The 26,175-nt window shown below is 41.0% G+C and overlaps 1 protein-coding gene across 1 annotated transcript in view; it reads left to right on the forward strand.

The window, feature by feature from the left end:
* Positions 1–26,175, forward strand: part of LOC134218225 (uncharacterized) — a 131,323-nt gene that overhangs the window by 27,382 nt on the left and 77,766 nt on the right. Inside the window, exon 2 of the mRNA XM_062697143.1 lies at positions 13,594–14,289. Coding sequence (XP_062553127.1) covers positions 14,118–14,289 — 172 coding nt within the window. The 5' untranslated portion in view covers positions 13,594–14,117. The remainder of the gene's footprint in view (positions 1–13,593; positions 14,290–26,175) is intronic.

Raw genomic sequence — 26,175 nt, forward strand, 5'->3', positions numbered from 1 at the left:
ATCATCAATCCGTCGTGGAGTTCCTCGAGGTCCACAAGTATGAGTACTACACTCATGACCACCCCGGCACGAAGCCGCTCAAGGCTTTGCTGCGAGGACTTCACGACATGAAGGAGGAAGAGCTCCAAGCAGAGCTTGAAAGTTGCGGACTGAAGCCAGTAGCCGTCCACAAGATCGCTCGTCACGACAAGGCGAGGAAATATCGCGACCAGCTTTACCTGATCCATCTGGAGCACGGCTCCACTACCTGGAAGGACCTGAAGCTGGTTGGCGTTATAAATTACACCGTCGTTGACTGGGAGCGATATCGGCCAGTGCACCGCGATGTCACGCAATGCACCAACTGCTTCAATTTCGGGCACGGCACCAGGAATTGCCGCATGAAGCCGCGCTGCAACAAGTGTGGCGAACCCCATCCGACTGACGAGTGCGACAAAATGGAGGTGGCCGATCCCAAGTGCGCCAACTGTGGCGACAAACATCGGGCCACCACAAAGGGCTGTCCAAAGCGAGCCGAGTTCCTGGAAATCCGGAAGAAGGCTTCCACCAGGACCATTCCGAAGAAGAACCGTGTTCCTGTAATCAACGAGGTGAACTTTCCAGTTATCCCGGCTCCCCGTCGTGTGATTCCAATACTCCCACCGCTACAGCCGCACAAGCGACTGGCAGCGGCAGCTGCATCGGTCCAAGCTCCAGCATCGTCGGCACCATCCACCAGCGAATGGCCCCGCTTCCTCCTCCTGGGTTCCGTCGGCGGTCGGAGAACGAAGCCGTCCCACCGGAAGAATCTGCCCCGCTGTACACTCCGGAGCAGCTGATGCCGATCTTCGCGCAGCTCGCCACTCGACTGCGCGGCTGCAAACCCGATTCGACCAGGTCTTCACACTTGGCATGTTCATCATTGAAAATGGCTGCTATGGTGGGCCTGGTCAACTGGAACGCTGCTCGCTAAAGAGCAAAACAATCGAGCTGAAGGATTTCCTTGAGGAGAAGGAAATAGACGTGGCGTTCATCACCGAAACGCACCTAAAACCGGAGGTGAACATCAACATCCCGGACTTCCGCATCGTGCGACTCGACCGGCCGACCAGGGGAGGTGGTGTGGCCATCGCTCTTCGCTACAACATCAACTGTCGTCTGCTTCCAAGTTTCCAGCTCAGTGTCATTGAGGCCATCGGTGTCGAAATCACCACTTCGGTCGGCACAATCGCGCTCATCGCGGCGTACTGTCCAACGCAAGCCAAAGCCGGCGATGGATCATCGGCTGCCCTTCGGAGGACATCGTCAAGCTGACGCGGAGGCAAGGCCAGTATATCATTGCCGGTGACGTGAATGCCAAACATCAAGCCTGGGGCAACAGTCGCAGCGATCGAAATTGCACCATCTGGATCAACGACATGGAGGAAGGCCACTACACGAACCCGAGCCCGGATTGCCCCACTCGGCTGAGTCGGTCCGGTGCCCACGCAACGCTCGACCTCTACGTAACAAACCTGAGTGACCACGTCTCGCAGCCGGTTGTATACCAGGAGCTCAGTTCGGATCACTATCCGGTGGTGGCGGAACTGGGCTCCTCGGTCAATCGGCACCAGCAGTTACGGCGGAACTACCACCGAGTGAACTGGCAGCGTTTCCAGCAGTGCGTCGATAACACCGTCGACTACGAGGTGCGTCCGGAGACGCCGGAAAGTATCGACCGCCAGCTGTGCGCTATCGAGGAGGCGATCACGGCGGCCCGAGAGCAACACGTACCGACGGCTCGGCAGGTAAGCAACTCCTTAAACATCGATACACTCACCAAAGATTTGATTCGATTGCGGAATGTCACTCGCAGGCAGTTTCAGCGTACTGGACTGCCTGAGCTTAAAAGGCACGCTGCAATCGAATCACAAAAATTATCAAGGCCAGAATGGTGGACCTCAAAATAACGACTTCTCGAATAAGATCCGCACTCTCCCAGATTATGCTAAGCCGTTCTGGAAAATGACCAAAATTCTAAAATCCAAGCCTCGGCCCATTCCACCTTTGATCCCACTAGACAATAATGGCTCTAAGGATCGCTTGATAACTCCTGCAGAGAAGGTCGCTGAAATAGGTCGTCACTTCGTCAGCTCACACAATCTTGGGCAGAACATCGTCAGTCCACACGAAGCAGCCGTCAACGAGCATGCTAACAACATCCATTTGATTCCCAACGACTTCTCGGAGGAGTTGGAGATCTCAACTGACGAATTGACGGCCTATATCAAATCGTCGAAGAACATGAAGGCCCCAGGCTTCGACAGCATCCTGAATCTCGAGCTCAAACACATGAGTGCTCCGTTCTTTGAGCACCTCTCGCTGATCTTTAATCAGTGTCTCCGGCTTAGCTACTTCCCATCGTCCTGGAAGTCAGCGAAAGTCATCCCCATCCGGAAGCCTGGGAAGGATCCTTCCTCCCCAAAAGTTAACGACCCATCAGCCTTCTCTCAGGGTTATCCAAGCTATTCGAAAAAGCTATTCATCATCGGTTACTTGAGTCTGCCGAAAATCTCAACATCTTGCTCGAGGAACAGTTTGGTTTCCGACGCGGTCGGTCAACTGTACACCAACTGACCTGAGTTACCAACGTCCTCAGACGGAACAAGTTTGTCTCGAAAACATCCGCCATGGCCTTACTCGATGTCGAGAAGGCATTTGACAATGTATGGCATGATGGCCTGGTGTACAAACTACAACGCTACAATCTTCCCAGCTACCTGGTGAAAATCATCAACAATTACCTGTCGGCAAGGACATTCCGGGTCTCAATCAGCGGAGCGAGTTCCAATGCGCACAACATCGTCGCAGGCGTTCCCCAGGGCAGTATCCTCGGGCCCCTGCTTTTCAATCTGTTCACCTCCGACATGCCAGAACCTCCAGAAGGCGGCATTCTGTCTCTGTTCGCAGATGACACATCCATCGTCTACAACGGTAGAGTGATCAGAGCGCTAGTGGCAAAACTCCAACGAGGCCTAGATGCCCTGACAGAGTACCTCACCAGCTGGAAGATCTGTATCAACGCGGCGAAGACCCAGGTCATCATTTTCCCCCACTCCAAATCCCCTAAACTTGTTCCGCCTGGGGACTGTAAAATCATCCTCAATGGCACGACTGTGGAATGGGCCAATGAGGCCAGCTACCTTGGCTTGACCCTCGACAGCAAGCTTATTTTCAGGCAACAGGTTGACAAAACGGTGACAAAGTGTAACATCTTGTTGAAACTACTGTACCCTTTGATCAACCGCCGGTCGTCATTGTCCCTGAAAAATAAGCTTGCTGTCTACAAGCAAATCATCCTCCCTGTGATCGAATATGGCATGCCGGTCTGGGAGAGCTGCGCTAAAACCCACCACCTCAAACTTCAACGGGTCCAAAACAAATTCCTGAGGATGATCCTCAACACCTCCCAGGACAAGAACATCCGAGGTCCACCGTCTGGCCGGAATAAAAACCTTACATGAACGCTTTGGTGAGTGTAAAGAAAAGTTTAGGGTCCGTTGCTTACATTCGGATCAGGCTCCAATTAGGGCGCTAGTTCCAATCTAGGTTATCAAATTTCTTATTGTAAATATTAGTGTACATAGTAGTTAGGTTATCAAATTTAAAAAAACACCTCAGCGCCTCCTAAAGGCCGTCATGATATATCATATTAACACTTAAATAACAATGTAAACATAAAAATTTAAAATTGAAGTTGGAGGGCCAAGCCGGCCGAGCACTGTACATGTAAAAAATAATTGTAGAACAGAAAATGAAACAATAAAGAAGAATTTTACTACTACTACTACAAACAAAGGCAGAAAATCAAAATACCTGCTCTGATGAAGCGATGCTCTCAAGAGATTTTTGTTCCCAAAACATAAACAATGCGTTAGGTGGCCGCAAAAACGCTCCAACGGGGAAATTCAATTGTAAACTTTATTTTAGACAATTACTTGCTTATTATTTTGCATGAACAGCTAGAACTCTGCCTCCTTTCGAATATTATTACGCCGATACATAATTACAATGATTGGATGCTTATTTTCGACACGGCATACAATGATGTTTTTAGTTTAGTAAGCGCTGTTGTGAATCCTCTCAACACTCTCACGTGTTGCAACTTCCCGAGTAAAACAAAAACGCTTTTCCCATGCCATATTTCAAATCAAATACTTTTTGCAAGCGAATTATCTGAATTATGATGAAATAATTAGACTAAAAACTATCCGCATGAAACGATCTTTAAAGCTCTTCGAATAGAATAAGTGATCCTGGCCCATTATATCATCGGATTATTATATGAGCAAATGTCAATATATTCGAGTTATTTTCGTCGGGTTATCGTTAGGAATGTTTTGATTTTCGATTTTCTCCTGCTGCTATGAATCAAAATCGCATGCCGCTATTCGGCAACGGGTGCCCCCAACATTGTCCAAAAAAGTTTTGGTTAATCGTGTCGCTATGCTAATGGAAATAGTGAAATAAATACGTTAGCTAACATAGTGTTATTGTTATCCGTTCATCTGATGTGCGAAAATAGGTAAGTTCATTCAGAAAATTCCTTTATTGGGCAGAAGAAAAAAATCTTGAACAGCCTACCTGCTTAAGTCGATCAAACATGGCTGCTAAAAAACCATGTCAAAGTGATTTTCCACACAAGTTTATTGCGTTTATCAGCAGAAAAAGTGCAGGAATCTAGTGTAGTGTAACTAAAATGTGCTCGATGCACTTTTCTAAAGCAGCGATGATAAATATTTCCCAGCAAAACGATATGTCATCGCTAAATGATTGATTTATGTGCGTGATGAGCCAACATTTTATCCTATGCCAATATTACCTCCGGTAACCTAATAAGAAAAATGCATCGATTTTCAGGACGAATTTTTCTTTTCAAATTTTTTTTAAGGATTTCCAAAAAGCATGACACACATCTTGTAATTCTTGGGATTTTGAACATATTTACAAGCTCCCAACGGTTGTAGGTCGAAGCACAAAAGGTCGAATGTCAATATGTCGAAAGGACAAAAAGTTGAAACAAAAATCTAAGTCACTAAGATCGAAACGAAAAATTTGAGTCAAAAGGTGTAAGGACAAAAGGACGAGGGGTCGAAAGAACAAAAGATAGAAATAACGGTTGTAGGACAAAAAGTCGAAGGTTAAAAGGTCGAAGGGTCAAAAGGTGAGATGGGATCTTCTTCTTCTTTTTGGTTCTTATTCGTATATCATGAGGCTAGCACGATGATACCTTTATGCCCAGGGAAGTCGAGACAATTTCCAATCCGAAAATTGCCTAGACCGGCACCGGGAATCGAACCCAGCCACCCTCAGCATGGTCTTGCTTTGTAGCCGCGCGTCTTACCGCACGGCTAAGGAGGGCCCCCAACTGAGATGGGATAAAAGGTCGAAATAACATAAACTGAAGCAAAACGTCGAGTAATAATCAACTTTTTTTTCACATTTATGTTTATTTGTGTTTCACCTGATAATATTTCATTGTAGAATTTTTCCTTCTTTTAATCATAGGCTTTTAGTCATAGGTTTGCGTTACTTTATAAAGTCAACTATTAACCCTCTAACGCCCAAGACAGCATTTACACGGGATACTTTGATATCTCTTTGTAATTTTTATTTGTTCAGATTTCAAAAAGTGTTTGATGTCGATCAATAATATAAAGCACAATGCTTGTTCAAAATGAATAAAAAATAATTCTAAACTAGAAATTTTTTTTTTTTAAAGTGAAATTGATGAAAATTCCATCGCGATTTTAGTTTTATTTTGCTTAAAATGTGTTCAGATCGGTTTCAGAAAGCAAAATAGTGATTTTGAGTGATAACAAAAATTTGGATTTTAGAGGGCTAAGTAAACTCTAATGAATAGCGTATGTTTGAAATTCAGTACATGACTCGTAAGAACAGCCTATGATTAATAGAATGAAACCTCCAATCTCGACTTTTTTCTGTCGACCTTTTATCTCTTCGGTCATTCGTCCCTTCGATCTTTTGACCCAGTTTTTTTTTCTAACCTTTTTTTCTCCACCTTCTGTCATTTTTTCGACCTTATTTTGCTTCGACCTTTTGTCACTTCGACCTTCTTTCCTTTCGACCTTTTGACCTTCGACCTTTCGTCCTTTCGACCTTTCGCCCTTTCGACCTAATGTCTTTTCGACTTCCTGTCCTTCGACCTTTTGACACAGATTCCTCCCAACAGAGGTCTCTAAAATTTATTTAACTCTTCAATGGATTTAATCAATGATTACTAACTGCTCTGTGAAAGTTCACAATCCCTTACGAACCATTTTTTATGCGGGAGGGATATCCTCAGATTTCAATAAATCTTTATATAAGGTCACAAATATAGTATATTAACAATATAGAGGAACTGTTTCGTTTTCCATCTCACTGAACATATATTCATCTCATCGCAAAACAATGAAATACAGCACCATTTTCGTCGCTTCTTTTAGCTAACACGCGTGCTCGCTGGTAAACAATATCACAAAAATAAGAAACAAGCCAAATTACTTTTCATTGCTTTGATTTTGATGGGATGGAAATAGGCGCTATGGGATGAAGTGCCGAACGTTCCCCTAGTTCACTTCGTAAATCTCCATATATTATGCAACTGTCAGCACAATCACAATCACAATCATCTTCCGTCACATAAGGTAACTAAAGCCTGAAAATGATGGCCAAGAAGTGGTAATAATGGCCATAATTGCAAAAATTAAGCTATTTTTTCAATGTTTAACCATTTGAATTACTTTAAAAAAATTAAACTAAAATATCATAAAGGGGCCATAGGATGATTTCTAGCATATTACGTCATACTTTAACACCCCTCAGAATGTCTCTTCTACATTGCTTACCCTTTTGCGACACCGCATCGCTACTGTGTTGTCCGCCGGAATCAGCCAGAATAAACTATATTTTTAATTGGTTTGGTTTTTAGAAAACTTTTTTTCAATAATTCATCCACGTGCCATATTTAGCATATGTATACTTTTAAGATTTTTAATTAATTACATTTGCTGTCTTCTACCAACATTTTTTCCTTTGATGTTTATTAGAGACATCTTTGAGTGCTACTATATCTGAAACTCGTTTTATGCATATGCAAACATATGATAAATTTAGTTCGAAAAATGTATTGGAGGGTCACTTCCTACGGTGGGGTTTGATCCCGCAGGAAAACCGGTACGTTAGACAGATGCTTTCTCTACTAAGCTCCGTCGTCCTCCATAGCTTAGCGGGTACTGATGAAATAAAATTTACAGTACCAGGCACGTAGCCGAACTCTCGCCTTCTATTTTTACGAACTATCTCTCACATATGTTTTTGGACAATTCCATCCAAATAGGATGAGTACTTAGTAATTGTCTGGATCCTACACACTCGCTGCATCAGCTTCATTTACCTTCGGTGGGGAAGTAGGGGCGGGAAAGTAGTGTGTAACTCTAACAACGAAACAAGCTTCAAATCCTTGAAAATAGTAAAATAAATTACCGAAACCGGCGGATGCAGAACTAAACTTGGTTTTGCTGCACTACAAGACTGCAACGGCCGAAAACGACTTGATTTTCAAATAAGTTGTGCATATGGATAAATCGAGTTTCAGGCAATTAACTTTGAATGAATTGATCCTTATCCTTATCCTATTGTAGTAATAAGGAGAAAACGTTTTTTGAGCCTGAAGAAAATGCATTATTGACGAAAACAACGAAAATGCATCGAAATTGGCCAAATAAACATTTTATTTTAAAGTTCAGATTTAAAAAAATTAAAGTCTAATTTTTTGGAAAATGGCTTGCAATTGTTTATAGGCTTCAGTCTAAACTCTGAATAACTTTGAAAATTTCATGTTTCTAACACACAGATTCCTGGAAATGCTAACATCATTGTCCAAACTTATACGTATAGAAATAGAAGCTAAAGTACAGATATTGCAAGAGATCTCTTTTGAATAAAAAAACTTCAGTGTCTCGTACATGGCTCGACTACGAGACACTGAAGACGGGATCATAGTTGAAGTCATATGAAATTGAAGTTGAACAATAATATAAGCTTCGCTCGGAATTAGCAAAATCCACTTTGAATAACATAACTATCATACTCTTCAACTGAATCCCCCAGTATAAAGTGAAAAGACATCCCGGATATTGGGGGACAGTCCTGGCCCTGGGCTCAACCAACTTGCCCGTATTGCACGGCATTCCTTGATAAATATGTGGAGTCTGAAAACCTGTAACAGATTTGTATAATCAAAAGAAAAGGGGGAATTTGGGCAGTCCAGAAGATTAACTAAACTCCAAACATAATTTTAATAACTTTGAGATTCTTGAGAATTTCTGCAAGTATTTTAGAATATAGACATTCTGAAGGATCAATAAAATTTTGATTTGTCAGACTCTGGATAACAACCTGAATGGTCTAGAGAGACTAAAGGACAGCAGGACAGCAGGGGGCAGCAGGGACAGCAGGAACAGCATGATGTCCAAGGGCTTGACGACCCCTCCCCAGCTGTCTGCGAGTCAGGGAGAACTGCCTAGGGCGTGGTGGGATTTAGCAGTGGGCTCTCCTAAAATCCCTCCCAAAAAACCACAAGTGCCCGTAAGCGGACTCTATCAAAGCGACTGTGTGCCGCTTCAAAAGCACAAGCCCAGGGAGGGAGTGCCAATTGGCATGTGGAGTGTCCCTACTTCGGTAGGGTAGTGCGTGAGCTGCTTCGGCAGGGAGTGAGTGATCTGTTTGTGCTGAGGCAGGAGCGTCATAGCGTGTCGCCGCCGCTATGGTCACCTCGAAGCGCAGCAGAAGTCTGAGTATGGACTGCACATGCTAAGGTAAGAGTGTCGTAGCGTAGTATCGTTGATTAGTCCCCACATACCGCTATCGACACCTCGAGGCATGGCAGTGGAGTGTTAGAATAAGTTGTGGAGTGTACCTACTTCGGTAGGGTAGCGCGTGAGCTGCTTCGGCAGGGTGAGTGATCTGGTTGTGCTGAGGCAGGAGTGTAATCGCGTGTTGCCGCTATTGTCACCTCGAAGCGCAGCAGAAGTCTGAGTATGGACTGCACATGCTGAGGCAGGAGTCGAGGTATCCCATCGACACCTCGAGGCATTGCAGTGGAGTGTTAGAGTGAGCACCCGAGAAAGGGTCACATGGAGCGAATGGTCTTTGGAGAAGCTGCTTCGGCGGCAGGGTAGCAGTGGGTTGTACCCACACACCTACAGTTGTGCACATGTGGTGCATGGGGAGTGTCCCTGCTTCGGCAGGGTAGCGTATGGTCTGCTTCGGCAGTGGTGTGATTGATCTGCTCGTGCTGAGGCAGAGTGTCGTAGCGCAATATCTGCAGGCCCAGGCAGTTACCGCTATTGACACCTCGAGGCATGGCAGCGGAGCGTCCGGGAGAGCATCCAAGTAAGACTCAAATGGAGTGAATGGTGTGCGAGCACCCAAGTCAGTCTCGCGTGGGACGAGTGCCTGTGTGAGCGATAATGAGTGAGTACGCTTAGTACTGCCGTCCCCCCAGAAGTAGTACTGCGAGGTAGTTCCTGGGGGAAAACGATGGTGGAGCCCAAGGGAGTTTAGTCGGTATTACCGGTATGGTCGAGTCCGACACTCCAGTACACTTCCGTGTGGTAGTTTGGCAACTACAATGCACGTGTACTGGGTTAGTGTGTAAATGCATTCTCCTTGAAAAAAAAAAAAAAAAAAAAGAGAGACTAAAGAACGAGACTGGAATATTTATTTATTTAACTCTATGCATTCTCGATGAGGAAATGTCAAAAACTGTTGAGTATTGGGTAAAGAATAATGAATTATTTGTAAAAATACAGATTTCTGTTTTGAAAATCTATATAATAAAAATGAAATGGTCTGTGTTCGTATCCGCATAACTCGAAAACAACTGGACGGATTTTCGTTATTTCTTCAGCAGTTACATTCGTTATAGTTTCCGACGGGTTTATATAATATTTCTTCAGTCTGAAATTATTAGTTAAGTTGAGTAAATTAAATAAAATGTACTTCAATTCAATTCCCGGCATAAGCAATTTTCACTCAATCTCTCAGCATTTTAACGGAACGGTAGAAAATACGATGTAAACAAAAATATGGATAAGTAGATAACATTATTTATAATTATTTTTATTTGTTTGAGTAGACACATTGACTCATTGAAATTCCATCTAAACTCTTTAAAACAATATTATTTTACTTTTTGAAGTCGAGAGAATTATAAATAACATAGCTGGAAGTTCTTGTACCCAAGTGACTTTTTGTCTATTTGGATACAAATTTTTAAATGTATTTTAATATGTTTATGAATGCTATAGTGATATAAATAAATGGGGAGGATAGAAGTTCGTGAGTTATTGCGCTGTGTCATTTGATGAAGCCGTTCTGTAAAAGACTCCCTTCGGCACAGTGGTGTTGCGACGATTAATGGGAGACTTTTTTGCCTTTCTCGTACACAAAGTGTACGTAAAGGCTATAATATTGCTTCAAAAACAAAATTTTGATAGGAGGCCCGGAGGGCCGATTTTTATATACCGATCGACTCAGCTCGACGAATTGAGGTGATGTCTGTATGTGTGTATGTATGTATGTGTGTGTGTATGTGTACAAATTTTGTAGACACACTTTTTGGAACTTAGCATTATCCGATTTACTCGCAACAAGTTGCATTCGACGGGGAATGCGGTCCCATTGTTTGCTATTGAAAATTGGCTCGATCGGACATTGCAATTATTGAAAAATCATTGTTTTTTTCCCAAAGGTCCCCCCTTGGAAAAAAAATTAAAAACCGAAAAAAAAATTTTTTTTACGAAAATGGTGGCAATATATTTTAACTAATGCAAAAACATGCAAAATGATCGAAAAAATGTGATCTATTCTCCTAAAGAGCTTTTTTGACCTTTCTAATGTGATTCTTTCAATATATTTTATAATGCACGAGAAAGGCATCATCACTGCTAGGTGGATTAATCTGGGTTTTTAAAATTATCAATCGTAAAGCTACGGCTTTAAACTGAAAAAAAAATGGAAAACTGGGAAAGATCAGCGGTATGGAAAAAATAGACCATCCGTTAACCATATTTTTTTTCTTTGTAAAATCCAGAGATTTTAGCATTTGTTTCTATAAAGTCGAGTAGTTAGCATCATCACTTTAGTAAGTATAATGCGACAAAAACAGCAACACAGCTATGACTGGTACAATATTACCGCTTGATGTCGGAAAGGGATGCAATAGAGGACGATGCAGATTTCCCTAATATTTAACATTGTTAACTCTGTTACCCTTCATCTGGTGAATATACATATAATCGTGGTTGATGATATATTTTAGCCATCATTGACCTTAGTTTCCCGACTAAGCCAATCATAAATGAATCATTTGTTTGAGAAACTGCATAAGTCCATTTTACACTATTTCGAGAAAACAACAAAAAACTGTTTTTGAACAAATTTGCACCGAATCATTCAATTTCTTCGATACAGATCAATAGTTTTTGGCAAAACTCAACTTTCAGTGCCAAAAATGTAAGCAGTACTCCACAATTGCTCTTCAAAGTACGTGGACATATGTAGTTTCTCAAACAAACGAAAAAAATTTCATACATTCCTGAACAAAAAAATTTTTTTCGTATTTTTTGCAACAATACGTATTTTTGGACGAAGATTCAGAATATATAAAAATCTCATTTTGGCCAAAAATGTTACATATGCAGTTTCTCAAACAAATGGTTCAAATGTTAACGGGAAAGGTCAATGAGCAACGTCGAATGTTCAAACATTCAAGAGCCATATTTGCCCAAATTTTTACGTAAGAAAATTGATGTGACCTAATCAGGGAATCAATATTTCATCGGTGCGCGGGCAAAATAAGCGACAAATGCATTAACCATAAAAATGAATAACAAATGTTGTCTAAGGAACAAAGGCGGAACAACAACAGCCTCGCTAACTCATATGAACTCGTTTCGTGAGAAGCGTGGTTTGTCTTGTGATTTGGACGGTCTATTTTTATCCTATTTGAGTAATACTAATTACGATGCAATAAGCTGTGCAGCAGCACCGAAAAGAACTTCACATAAAATATAGTAAATTTCGAGCCGAAAAAAATCAATAGAAAATTAATAATTCCTTCATTTAATTTTTCTGTTTCATTTACGGTAGATTTTTTTATTTTTTGCTTTTTTCTATTCCGTTTCAATTTAGTCTGTATCTCTTGACTTCCTTAACATTTGTTTGTAATTGAGGGGTAATTTTGAAATGATTTAATTGTTAGTTCTACATTATTTGGATTTGGAATAATCTTTTATTTAATTCCTATTTTTGATTGTGGAACTTTTAAAAACGTTCTCTGAAATCAGATTATTTGCAAACCTCGAATGACTCTAATGTATTAGTCAGTGATTGAAGTGTGAGATTTCGAATACCCTGGTGAAATATTTTTGCCTGACTGTGGGGTAAATATAGCTTACACCGATTTGTCGAATCCCAAGGTAAACATCGACGAAAAATAAACCTCAATTCGTGCTATTATGGCATAGAGCTATCGCTGGCTATTTGAGCAAATCATTAACACAACTTACTCAATCAAACGACCAAGAAAGTGATCTCAAAACAGACCAGAAACCCTGATGTCGTTTAGCCGAAGAAGAAATCGATCACGCCCCATTGCCAACCCAATTTAAGTCTCAGTCCCATCTCAATGGGCGTGCTCGTAAATCCAGCTAAGTGGTCACCTAATAAAGCAAACCCGCCCGTTGTTCAACAGTTGCATCACAGAGAAGGAAAAACTCCTTTTTCGTGATAAATTCAACGCATGTCGATGACGAAGACTAAATAAGCGAAGATATGCACCGCACATTTACTTAGGGGGTGAAACGAAATAGAAAGCGTTTTTATCAGCTACCAGGAGGAGAAAATTTACATAACATCGACATCGCGCAGTAGCAGCAAAAGCAAAACTGAAACAGTTTTTGCGAGGAAAAAGGCACAAGTTAAGCGCACACCTAAACTTGTGTAATTGATTTAAATGTTGCACGTCTTGAAAAAGTTGGAGAAAAAGTCCATCTCATCGTGCTTCCACCAGCGTGTAACTTTTGCGTTGTAATACGATTAGGCATTGGCGTAGGTTGCAAAGGGGTTCTCCAGCGGCGATAGTTCCAAAGGTACATTGTCACCAAACTATTTGAAATTACGGGCCAACTTTCAGCCTGGAGAGAACTATTTTGGTAAGATGAAAAAAACAACGCCAGAGAATCAAGCATTACAGTTTCATTAAAAAACATACTGGTGGTAATAAAAGCATTCTGGCTTTAGTCTTTCGTTGAACAGATTTTTCCCCCACTGGAACTAGTCATCCTTTGCTTTGCTTGATTATTTATGCTTCTTTAGTTTCAAAACATCACAATGAACCTCAAATGATCGACCACCCGAACCCCTAAAACGCACGCCCATGTCTCAGCTCAATTGCTAATTACAGGCAACTAACTCTTTGGATCCGGCCCACGCACTCCCAACACCTCCGTCGCAAATCGAATTTTAATGAAGGTTTCGCATTTTCTATCCTCTCTGTACTTTCAGTTTCATTTCGGTGCCATGAGTAACAGCACGGAGCAGCCCTGATCACATCGAACAAACGTCACCCAATCCGGAAGAATCCAGCGACGCGTTGACTCCGATCGATCGTGGTCAGTCAGTGTGCGGTCTTTAGTTGCTTTTTGTTGTATTTCGATGGTTACGAAAATAGCGCATATTTAAGTGGTTAGTGTGATTTGGATCTCCACGCAAACAGATACGGCCGGTCTCGGTCAAGTGGATCGAAAAGTGTATCGCATTCAAAAGTGTCATTCAGTGTGGTAAAGTGTGAAAATTAGAAAGGTCCAGTTGGAATTGAAGATATTGGATATCGGCGTCGACGAGGCTGCAACCCTCGAGAAGACGAGCGAAGGATCAATCGAAACCGCGTGTGAGCTCTGATGCAACTGATCGCTAGTTAGGCAATCAGTTCGAAGCGGAGTTTGAGTGTGACTTTGTGCTTGTGCTTATTTTCGGTCCATCTTATTGTTAACCAAATGTGCCAATAATACGCTTATCTCGTGTATGCCATGAAGTTCAGCAAGGCAAGTAGCCATTCGTTGGCAACGGTGCTGGTGACTGCAGTGCTGCTGGGACCGGTCGCCGAGGCTCATGTCGCGTTGACGTTTCCACCGGCACGAAAGTATGACCTGGATTTTCTGGACAATTCACGCACCAAAGCGCCATGTGGCATGCCGAAAGGTGAGTAAAGCAGTAGTTCCTCCTGTAGCCTACCTAAACACCATGTCCGTCGGACATCTACTTATTCTCGCGTTCGAGAGCACGAGATGATGGGATATCGATTTCACACCTAGTTTGCTTTGCGTCTGGCCCGAACGTACGTAAGTTGGATTGAGATCAGCCGATGGGCTTCTGCTGGCTGACTCTGGCAACTAGATGTGAAAGTGTGGCCCCGGTTTTAAGGCGATCTGTCTCTCCGGATGTGCGGTGGTTGAAATCGGTCGTAAAACGTGACAGATACGGTGGACGGCTTGAAGATTGGTTGAAAGGGAAACGAGCTGTTTTCTTCTACCAAAATTAAGCAATCTTATTTGTAGATGGCGATTTTTAGACCTAAATAGTACAAGTCACTGTAAATATAATAATACAAATTGATGCATTTGATGAATAATTTTGTCATGTCGCGCAAAAAAAATCTCCGAATCCAACTATATTAACTTAATCATAAAATATTTATCTCGGAAACTCGGAAATAATTATGATGCCAGTCATTGATTTCTATACAACATGGTCATATGTTTGTGCATCAAAGTGCCAGTTCTAGCTTGAGTCTCACCTCGTCTTATGACAACTGAAGATATTCTTCTGAAAAAACGTAAAAAGAACAGATCAATGATAGGTACGCAATCAGAACTTAACAGGTGTACTGTCTCATAAATCACACCAATAATAGTCGCCCACGCACAACACGGTACGAGAATCCTCCATTATTATCTCTTATCTCTAACTAAATTATAGTAGATATTCCAGGCTGGGAATAAGTCACAGATACACATCAATTTTTGGGGATAATCTGAAGCTTAAGATCAAATCGATTACTAGTTTTGATGTTGTAAACTCGTCGATTTTGATTACTTGAGTGCCTTCATATCGAAAACTGTTCTAGTCATCGATGGGAGCAAAACAAGAATTAATTTCCATGATCTATTTTTTTAGCTACAACAAAATGAGTCCAAAACAAGGTTCAAAACATGTAATCAATCGCAAATTCAAATTTGAAAACAATTATGATTCGAATTTGATGTCAGCAGTTGATTGTTAAATCGTTTCAAAAGTCCGACCAAATATAAAGAATTTCATATAGGTTTTTAATGTGGGCCCGTGAGGCTGATTTGGGTACACATCACATGAAGAGATGCTTCTTTAGTCATAATCCACAAAGAATAGCGGTTCTCAACCTACACCTCAGACCTTTACATATCTTACTCTATGAGGTTTTTTTTTACTCTATGAGGTTTTTTTTCTTCTAATTTATCCGGACATGTATTTATCGCATGTAAAACTGGATAATCATTTTTCACTTTTTGCGGAGGTGAACTAGCCTTGGGCTAAAAACCTCTTTAATAAAGATTATAATAATAATAATTTTTCACTTGGCTAAAATACCAAACCGAACCATTCAATTGGATTGAATTTTGCAAAAATAAAATATTTCGGATTTAGTCGAATTTCCGTACGAATATTTAGGGACTTATCTCATAATACTCAGGTCTGGACGTCTCAGACTAATAAAGTGAATAAACCTCAAGTTTTGATGTTTATGGAAAATAAAATAATTACTAAAACTTCCAATGCAAGACCCTGGTGAAGAAGGAGGCTGGGGTTGATTTAAGAATTAAGAACTTCGGTTTAAAAAAAAAGAGTAAGGCCATCGAAATAGAAAAAAAGTTTTCGTAATTTATTATGTCTTTATTAGCGTAGGGAAATATTTTGAAAATATATTTTCCTGAGTAACTGTGGGTGAAATTCCTGGAATGAAAAAAAAATATTACATGTTTTTTAATAAAACAAATTTTCTGTTCTCAGAAATATGATAAAAGTTTTTGATAGAACGTTTGAGAATTGAGAATGTGAGTTGAGAATGAATTGAGAATGTTTGTATAATTGAGAAACAGAGATTATAATACTGCGATGTGTATCCAAGCTTTCATTTGATAAGCAAAATTAAGCATTGCAAAGCAAAGGCTAAGGTAACTGGTTTTGAGACGAGAAATGGTTCGGGCTAGTAATTTTTTCATGCCTAGAGAAGTCGAGTGTAATAGATTTTGACCTTGGACTTTTGAACAGCGAATGCAAAATCTCACGGTGACTCAAACCATATGAAATAGACTAAATAAAAAATATCAAATCTAATTACGCCCGACTATTTGCAAAATGTTCCTAAAATTAATATTTTTATGAATTTATAATACCATATCCACCATTATGCAATTTCCCCAGGTACTCCAAGAGACCAGCAAAGGGACCTGTACTCCAAGTTGAGAACCGCTGTCTTAGAAGATGAAACAATATATAGAGAATTGGTTTCTTCAGAAGAGTTGTTGAGTTTGGCATTACGAGAGTCTTACTTTGCATGCGGTTCCACTTGACAGTAAGGTCAAATTTAAATATCATTTAGAATTCAACATTTTGCTGTATGAAGGGTAAAAAATGTGGGTGGTAAGCAGAGACACTTACATGAATCCCACGGGATAATTCCGAAGTCCTATCCATTAAAGGTATTTTTTATTGGCTTAAGGTGATATGAAAATTATTTTGAATGTGGAATGTCTTCACTTATCATAAGACGAGTATGTTCTATCCCATTTAATTCCACTACTGATATGATATTTTAAAAGCACGAGGTTATACTTTTGATTATCTACATTGTACATATATATTTTTATTGTTAGTGATAATACATTTTATTCTCAAATTGATCCCGAAAAAGGTACTATTTTTGAGTACTATCATTGAATTTCTAATCTCGTGTTTTTTTTTTGAAAAAAAAAATGAAACAGCTCGTAATTTTTAAAATTATTTTGAATTCCATTAGCTGTAACTTTGTCGAGGTAACATTTTGTGATTCTACTTTTTCTCTGATGATAGCATTCATCCGGTTCTCCTAGCCCATCGCCGCCTCGCAGAGTAGTGGTCATTCAGCACTTCCACAGTTATTAACTGCGAGGTTTTTAAGCCATGTCACCATGTTTGCATTCGTATATCATGAGGCTAACTCGATGATTCTTTTAGAGAAGTCGAGAAAATTTTTAACCCGAAAATTGCCTAGATCGGATAGGAATTACTTCAGAAGTTTTTTCAGGGACTCCTTCGGAAAAGGTTTCGGCTGCCCATCGCCAACCGCGCAGTCAGCGGAGGGCTCGCAAATCGTCCTAATCCTGATCGATCCACCTTGCTCGCTGTGCACCTCGCCTTCTTGTTCTCGTTGTAGTTGTATCGTTGTCAAGAACCATTTTCGACGGATTACTGTCCGACATTCTGGCTGCGTACCCGGTCCACCGCAGTCGTCCGATTTTCGCGGTGTGAGTGATGGATGGTTCTTCCAACAGCTTATGCAACTCGTGGTTCATTAGGCTTCTCCACGAACCGTCCGCCATCTGCACCCCACCATAGATGGTACGCAGCACTTTCCTTCCGAAAACTCCCAGTGCGCGTTGGTCCTCCACGAGCATCGTCCAGGTCTCGTGTCCGTAGAGAACTACAGGATTAATAAGCGTTTTGTAGATAGTCTACAACGAAGGCATTATCTCCTCCTTTCGCTTTATACCGGGCATTTGCGATCGTAATTGAGGGCATTATCTCCTCGATTCAGGAGAAGCACTCAATAAAAGAAGGCATTATCTCCTTCCTTCGTCTTATACTGGGCAGACGCGAACATTGAAAGAATGCATTATCTTCACGATTTGCCTTATACCAGGCATATACGGCCATTAAAAGACGACAATATTTCTTCCCTTCGTCATATACCGGGCATATGCGATCATTAACCCTATAATGCCCAAGATTTTGATTATTTTCTGCAATTTTCAGTTGATCAGATTTCGAATTGTTTGATGGTGATCAATAATACAAACTTCAATGCATGTTTAAATGTTGTTTAAAGTAAATTTTCTAAGTTCTACAGATTTATATAACAATATTGAAAATTGAGTAATATTTTGTTCCTCTGTGTTGTCGCTTGTATAGCTTTGAAGAGTGAGAAAATTGTTGTTAAGTAGGAAAATACAACTAACATTATTCAATAGAAGCTTATTGTGGTGAATGTTACACTCTTAAATATTTATTCACCTCTTACTTACTTATGGATCCTGTACATCCTCCGGTGGTGCAAAGGGCCGACTTGAAAGATCTCCATCCTGAGCGTTGCCCGGCTATCGCTTTAACCTGTTGCCAGGTTAGATTTCGGTCGACTTCTTTTATTTCTTTATTGAGGCTTCGCCGCCATGAGCCTCTGGGTCTGCCTCTGCTGCGATGTCCCGCTGGGTTCCAGTCTAATGCTTGTTTACAGATTTCGTTTCCGCCCCTACGTAGAGTGTGGCCGACCCAGCCCCACTTCCGATCCCGAATTTCTGTTGCTATCGGCCTCTGGTGACAACGACGATGGAGCTTGTTGTTTGAGATCCAGTTGTGAGGCCACCAGGTCCGAATTATATACCGCAGGCATCTGTTAATGAACACCTGCAGCCGTTGAGTGTTCTCCACTGATACACACCATGTTTCCCTAGCGTATAACAGCACAGATTTCACGTTAGAGTTGAAAATTCGTATTTTGGTGCGTTCACTTATCTGCCTGTTTTTCCAGATATTTCTTAAACTCACAAAGGCAGCCCTTGCTTTCTTTATCCGTGTGCCTATGTCGATCTTGGTACCGCCGTCTGACGCCATTTGGCTACCAAGATATTAGAAGCTTTCAACATTCTCCACTGGTTGCCCGGCTACTGTGAAACTGGAAGGAGTCACCGTGTTTACATCCAACGATTTGGTTTTGTTGACGTTGATGACTAAACCTGCCGAAGAGGAGCGCTCGGCAAGGTCGTTGAGCTTACTCTGCATATCAGAGCGCCGTTGCGCGAGGAGTGCAACATCATCCGCCAATTCGAAGTCATTTAGGTGCTCCATGGTTATAGGCTGCCATAACAGCCCGCGGTTTGGTTCACGGTCAATCGCATCTACCAGAATCTCGTCGATTACGATGAGGAACAGTAACGGTGATAGAATACATCCTTGCCTCACACCAGCTACGACCCGGATAGGGTCGGACAAGACCCCATTGTGCAGCACTCTACACGAGAAGGCCTCGTACTGTGCCTCGATGAGGCCGATGATTTTCTCAGGAACTCCCTTGCGTCTCAGGGCGCCCCACATATTCTCGTGATTGAGACGGTCGAAAGCTTTTTCGTAGTCAATGAATACCAAGTAAAGGGACTCTTGCAATTCGTTGACCTGCTCCAGAATGATGCGGAGCGTGACAATATGGTCCACACAGGATCTTCCGGCACGGAATCCGGCTTGCTGCCGCCGGAGAGTCGCATTGATCTTCTCCTGAATCCGGGCTAGGATAATTTTGCACAGAACTTTGAGAACGGTACACAGCAACATAATGCCTCGCCAGTTATCGCATACAGTCAGGTCACCCTTTTTGGGCACCTTCACTAAGATACCTTGCATCCAGTCGACCGGGAAAGTTGCGGTGTTCCAGATATTACGAAATGAACGATGCAGTAGTTGAGCGGATGTCATGGGGTCAGCTTTGAGCATCTCGGCTGATATGCGGTCGACCCCTGGGGCTTTATTCGATTTCATGCTTTGGATGGCTGTTTGAATCTCTAGCAGTGATGGAGCTTCGATATTGACGCGTGTTATACGTCGAATCCTAGGCAGATCATGCCGAGGTGGTGATGGTCTGGCTGGCACTGGCAGTTGTTCGAAGTGCTCGAACCAACGTTTCAGCTGGTCAGTTGGGTCGGTCAATAACTGATCATTCGCGTCTTCCACAGGCATCGTTGCATTCATCTTCGCCCCGCTTAAGCGTCGTGAGATATCGTAGAGGAGGCGAATGTCTCCGGTTGCGGCGGCTCTCTCTCTCCTTCGTCGGCCAGAGAGTCTGCCCACGCTCGCTTGTCCCGTCGACATGAGCGTTTTACTTCCTTCTCAAGAGCCGCGTATCGTTGACGGGCTAAGACTTTGGCTCCTCTGGTTTTCGATCGCTCTATCGCGGCTTTGGCTTCTCTTCGCTCCTCTATCTTTCTCCAGGTCTCATCGGAGATCCATTGTTTTCTCTGGGTGCGTAGTTCGCCCAGATTGTTCTCGCTGGTGGTGATGAAGGCATTCTTGATGGCGGTCCATTGGTCTTCCACGCTGCCACCTTCCGGAATATCTGCAGCACGCGTCTCCAGTTCTTCAACGAAGGACCGTTTCACCGTGGCATCTTCCAGTCGGCGTGTGTTGAATCGTCGTCCAACTCTTTCCTCCTGCCGACGAATCCGCGCAATGCGCAGGCGTATTTCGCCGATGAGGAGGTGATGATCAGACGCGATATCGGCACTACATTTATTCCGTACATCAAGAAGACTTCGAACCCATTTCCGGCTGATGCAGATGTGGTCGATTTGATTTTCTGTAAAGCCGTCACGGAAGACCCACGTGACCTTGTAAACCGGTCGATGAGGGAAGAGCGATCCCCCGATCACCATGTCACTATTACCACAGAATTCTGCGAACAGCTCTCCGTTTTCGCTCATTTCTCCGAGACCATGGCGTCCCATAATGCGCTCATGGTTCGATTTGTCGGATCCGATCTTTGCATTGAAGTCGCTCATACAGATCTTGATATCACCCTTCGGAATTCTATCTACGACGGCATTGAGTTGGCTGTAGAAGTCCTCTTTGTCTTGCAGATCAGCAGCATCGGTTGGCGCATAACATTGGATTATAGTAAGGTTTCGGACCCGTGCTCTAAATCTGTCAACGATTATCCTTTCGCTTATAGGTTCCCATTTCATAAGCGCAGAGTGTGCCTGAGCACTTAGTAGGAAGCCAACTCCGCGATGCCGGGGAGTGTGTTCGCCTCATAAACCAGAGTATAGCAGGCGTTCTGTGTTCTCCAAAGTTTGGCCAACGGACTTCACTCAGTCCCAGGATCTCAAGCTTCATGCGGCGTGCCTCATTGGGAAGTTGTGCCAATTTACCCTGCTGGGCTAGGGTTAAAACGTTCCATGTTCCTATTCGTGTCCGTTGTTTCGCGCTAAGAGTCGTCGCCGTAAAATCAGTCCGTATTTTTTCATTATCGGATTCTCGAACAAATTGATGTTTCGGGAGCATTAGGTTGGTGGGCCAAGGTTCCTTATCCACCGGGATGGGGCTGCCATCTTAGGTATAGCTTCCAGGGTATAGCATTTCATACTCAGCCGCTGGATGCCAGAACAGACGCTGTTGGAGCCGCACCTCCTTGGTGAACAGACGCTCGATCAGTCGGGTCAAATTTGTTTAAAGTCCCACCCAACACCAGGACTAGGCTAGTGCGCTTTGAGCGGCACACGGTCGCTTTGATAGGGCCTGCTTGGGGACACATGCAGCTTTTTATAGAAGTTCAACAGAGCCCACTGTCGAACCCCACCATATCCTAGGCAGACCCCACAGGACGCACCCTCTCACTCTAGCTGATGTCAGAAGGACAACAGTGCCCAGGCTGCACTACCAGCTAAGTACGCAACCCTTAGCTGGCGGTCAATTGTCATCGGAAGACCCGTGGAAGCGTGAGTATTGGAACTTGTGAGGACCAGAGCTATGTTAGGCGCCCCTTCTCGGATGTCAACTCACCATTTCGCAGCCCATTCACCCCGTTACACGGAAAATAGAACAAATACACTGAAAATTTTAAAAAATTGCAATAAGTCAGCATTGGATAGACATTTTCAAACTCTAAATATGTTGAAAAATCAAAAAAGATCAATAGATTCAAGAAACTATTTGATTGGATAAAAAACTTGAAAAACAAAATTCAAAAAAATCAAAATGTGAAATTGATAAAATCGCGAATTAAAAATTTTTAATGCCTAAATCGTGTTTAGATCGATTTTAGACAGCAAAATGATTTTGAGCGAAAACAAAAATTTGGTTAATGAAGGCATTATATCCTCGATTCAGCTTGCACCCGGCAGATGCGTTGATTTAAAGAAAGCAGTCTTCTTACGTATATCGCCATATCCCCCTTCCACACTCGGTAAAGGCGGTTAACGGTGGTGGTCATCCCTTGGTGGTCTCGAAAGTCTCTTCCCCTCATACAGGAACGTAATTATGACAACCGCCAGGATTGGTGAACGATTGAATTTACCACACTCGCAAGCCGCCATTACCGATCATGGAAAGCTGGATAATTTAAACCGGATAGCAAAACGCTAGTAACGTGTCAATTAGTAGAATTAAATAATTGCTATTATTTCTAACTGTATCCCTAATTGTTATTAATTCTTACTATATTCCGTCAAATGGCATTCCGTTCTAAAGTTCTAAAGCAGTTTTAGTTGGCATTAAGAAACTCCAGTCCCGAGGTTAGATGCACAATCTGAACCAATCGCAAAGAAATCTGTGTTTATATATATGGGAATTTATATGAAAAGAATAAAATTTGTTCAAGTTCTCCTACAAATGTTAAATATTCATGAATTCAAATATACAATCCCACCCTCCTTTTGTGGAATCTATATAAACAAAACCTGTTTTGGTCGGTTTTGGATACACCCCTCTCCCCGCGTGGACAATTGCTCATATAAATTTTCAAAAATTTGTGTGAACCATGGACATTGGCCATACCCCCTCCCCCCAAAACTGTCCACGTGGTATATGGATCGCCCCTCAGGAAAATGGAGTAATTGTCAACCTGAGAATTTTCTAGACCGAACCCAGCCACCCCTTGGATAGTCTTACTTTGTAGCCGTGAATCTAACTACTAAGAAGGTCCCCGCGTCATCGATTGTAAAACTTTTTGTTTTATTGAACGAATTCTTACGGGTGGGTTGAAAGAACCACACATTGTTGGTTCGACTGATTTTGTTCAATCTTTGCGCTACATCTCAATAATGAATATCTAATATTGAATTGTGACGATGATTATAACTCCAAGATGAGCAATTATCTGTTAAATAATGATTTTTTTTTTTGAGATTTCAATTTTGTTTTTTTTATTTTCCTTAAATTTCGCATATACATACTTTGTGATCAAAAAACATAATTTGCATAATTGGTTTGCCGTTTTGACTCTAGCCTAACTTTTGACAAGGGCCTAAGCAAAAACACCTTGAACACTTTCAAAAAAATATATGAAAACGGCTTGTCCGATCGTTTTGAAGTCTACAGCAATGACTTTTGAGAAACTTGTAAGAAAACTTCGAAGCTCTGTATGAATGTATGTATGTATGTAGTAGGCCATCATCCTGGCTTGAGTCTTACTCTGCATGCGGTTCCACTTGACAGTAAGGTCAAATTCAAATAACATTTAGAATTCAACATTTTGCTGTATGAAGGGTAAAAAATGTGGGTGGTGGACCTGTAAGCAGAAAGACTTACACGAATCCCACGGGAAAATTCCGAAGCCCTATCCATTAAAGGTTTTTTTTAATTGGCTTAAGGTGATTATGATTTAATGTACGTATTATTCCTGTAATAAATTTCGTTTGAACATTGTACTTTGTTTATTGTTGTCGAAATAGATTTAAGTAGTTCAATAAGATCAACAGAATGGTCAGTTGAATGTAATAAAACAAATAATCAAATAAACAAATATGAAAATTGAAAACGGCTTGTCCAATCGTTTTGAAGTCTACAGCAATGACTTAGGTAATCATTGGGACTATTTGAAAAAAATATAAACTGTGAAAAAAATTGTTCAATCATTGAAAATAAAACTTGAAAACCGATTTTCTCAAAAACGAATTTTTCAATATTTTTTATTTTTTGATATGTTGTAGCAGATAATATATATATATACTTTTTTGCACCATGGATCATAATGGAGAAATGATGAACAAAAAAATTATAGTTTTTTCAAACAAGTTGTTTTTTTAAATGTCGAAATATTTTTTTTACGTTTTTATCAAATCGATTTTATGAATGTATGTAAAATTTTCAATAAAAAGGTGTACAGTATTTTTTTACAAGTGCTACCGTTTCTGAGATACTACGATTTTAAGATAAAATATACCGATTTATTAAAGTTTCATTCGTTTTCGAATGTTTTTCGATTTTATTTTACCTAGAATCAAATTTTACGAAGTCATTGATATTTATTGAAAAATGATACTAATGGAGCAGTGTTTGACCATTTTCATGGTATGATGTTGTGGAAAAAATATTTACAAAAAAAAACAAATAATTTGTTTTTCTAAATTCAACTATAGCAAAAAAACTAGTATAAATCGTTGCACAGAAGGTCAACCGAAACTAAAAAAAAAAACAAAAAGACGGGTCATCCCCGAAACGTTTATATCATTCCCGAGAAGCACACATGTTGCATAAAAGTTTGGATTGTGCTGCTATTTCAACCAAACGCTCTCCTGTTGGCAAGTATAACAGAAATTGCATTTTATTCAAGTGACAACGACAAGCAGATAACAAGCTTAAGATAGTTCAGAAGGTAATAATGCATTTGCAGAAGGACACCTGGTACAGGGTTAACAAACGTGTTTAAAAAACGCTTTGGAAATCTTTTTGATTGCTACATCAGTTGGTATAGATGTGGAATTGGTCAGACAAACTACACAACCTAGTGGTAATGATATATTGTGTAATGGAGAGGAAAATATTCGTATCACTGATCTGAGTTCAATTAAGTTTTGAAGCAAATTCTATGTTAGAACTTTACAATTTCATGTTTCGGCTATATTTCTCAATTCGTGCAAGGTCAAAACAAATTGAATGCAAATTCATATACTGCAACGAATGCCAAAAGGTTTAGAAATGGACACGGCGTTTCCTCTACTATTAGTCGAGGTTAGTATAGGCTTCCTTTTTATCGTAATTCTCAAATTCATTTCCTACATTTGTTTATCACTTGTCCATCCTGATTCACCTTCAATATTAAATACAAGTCTTACGGTAAATGATATACAACAAATTAGTTAGGTGGAAAGATTCGGATTTGATATTTTCTAAGTAAAGAATTTTTTTTCCACTGAAACTTTAAAAAATCGGTATATTTTATCTTATAACCGCTGTATCTCAGAAACGGTAGCACTTAGAAAAAAAATGCTGTACACCTTTTCCATTGGAAATTTTGAGTAGTTTCATAGAATCGAGTCGATAAAAACGTAAAAAATATGTTCTCACCTTTTTTGAAAAACCAACTTATTAAAAAAAAATATCTTTTTAATCCATAGTGCAAAAAAGTATGTACTTTATTATCTGCTACAACATGTAAAAAATAGTAAATATTAAAAATTCGTTTTTGAGAAAATCGATTTTTAAGTTTTATTTTCAATGAATGAAAAATTTGTTTCCACATAGTCCCAATGATAACATAAATCATTGCCGAAGACACTAAAACGATCAGACAAGCCCTTTTCAAGTTATATTTTTTGGAAGTGTTCAAGGTGTTTTTGTCAAAAGTTTGGCTAGAGTCAAAATGGCAAACCAATTATGCAAATTATGTTTTGTGATCACAAAGCAAACATATGCAAAATTTGAAAGAAATAAAAAAATACAAAAATAAATCGACCTTCAATTTTACAGATAATTGCTCAAATGTACCGTTTTGACTCAATCCCCGAACATGGCTCATATTACTGCCGAGCGTCCTAAAATAAAAAGATTCATCGGTTTTCCGTACTGAAGATCAATTCAAGCTCATATGGAGAAAATTTCACGAATAAAGCCAAAATGGTCATTTAATAGCGGAATATGTTCGGAATTTGAGTTAAAATGGAACTACATATGATTATGTGAGTATTATTTTCAGTTGGGTCATTTTGCCCTTGGGTGGGTTTGGCATCATTCTCCCCATACGTATCTATTGATATAAACAAGTTTTATATAATGGAAGTAAATGCATATACCTTTCTTTTCCGCAGCTCG

This window comes from Armigeres subalbatus, chromosome 2 (assembly GCF_024139115.2).
Source record: "Armigeres subalbatus isolate Guangzhou_Male chromosome 2, GZ_Asu_2, whole genome shotgun sequence".
In the NCBI taxonomy this organism is placed as follows: Eukaryota; Metazoa; Arthropoda; class Insecta; order Diptera; family Culicidae; genus Armigeres; species Armigeres subalbatus.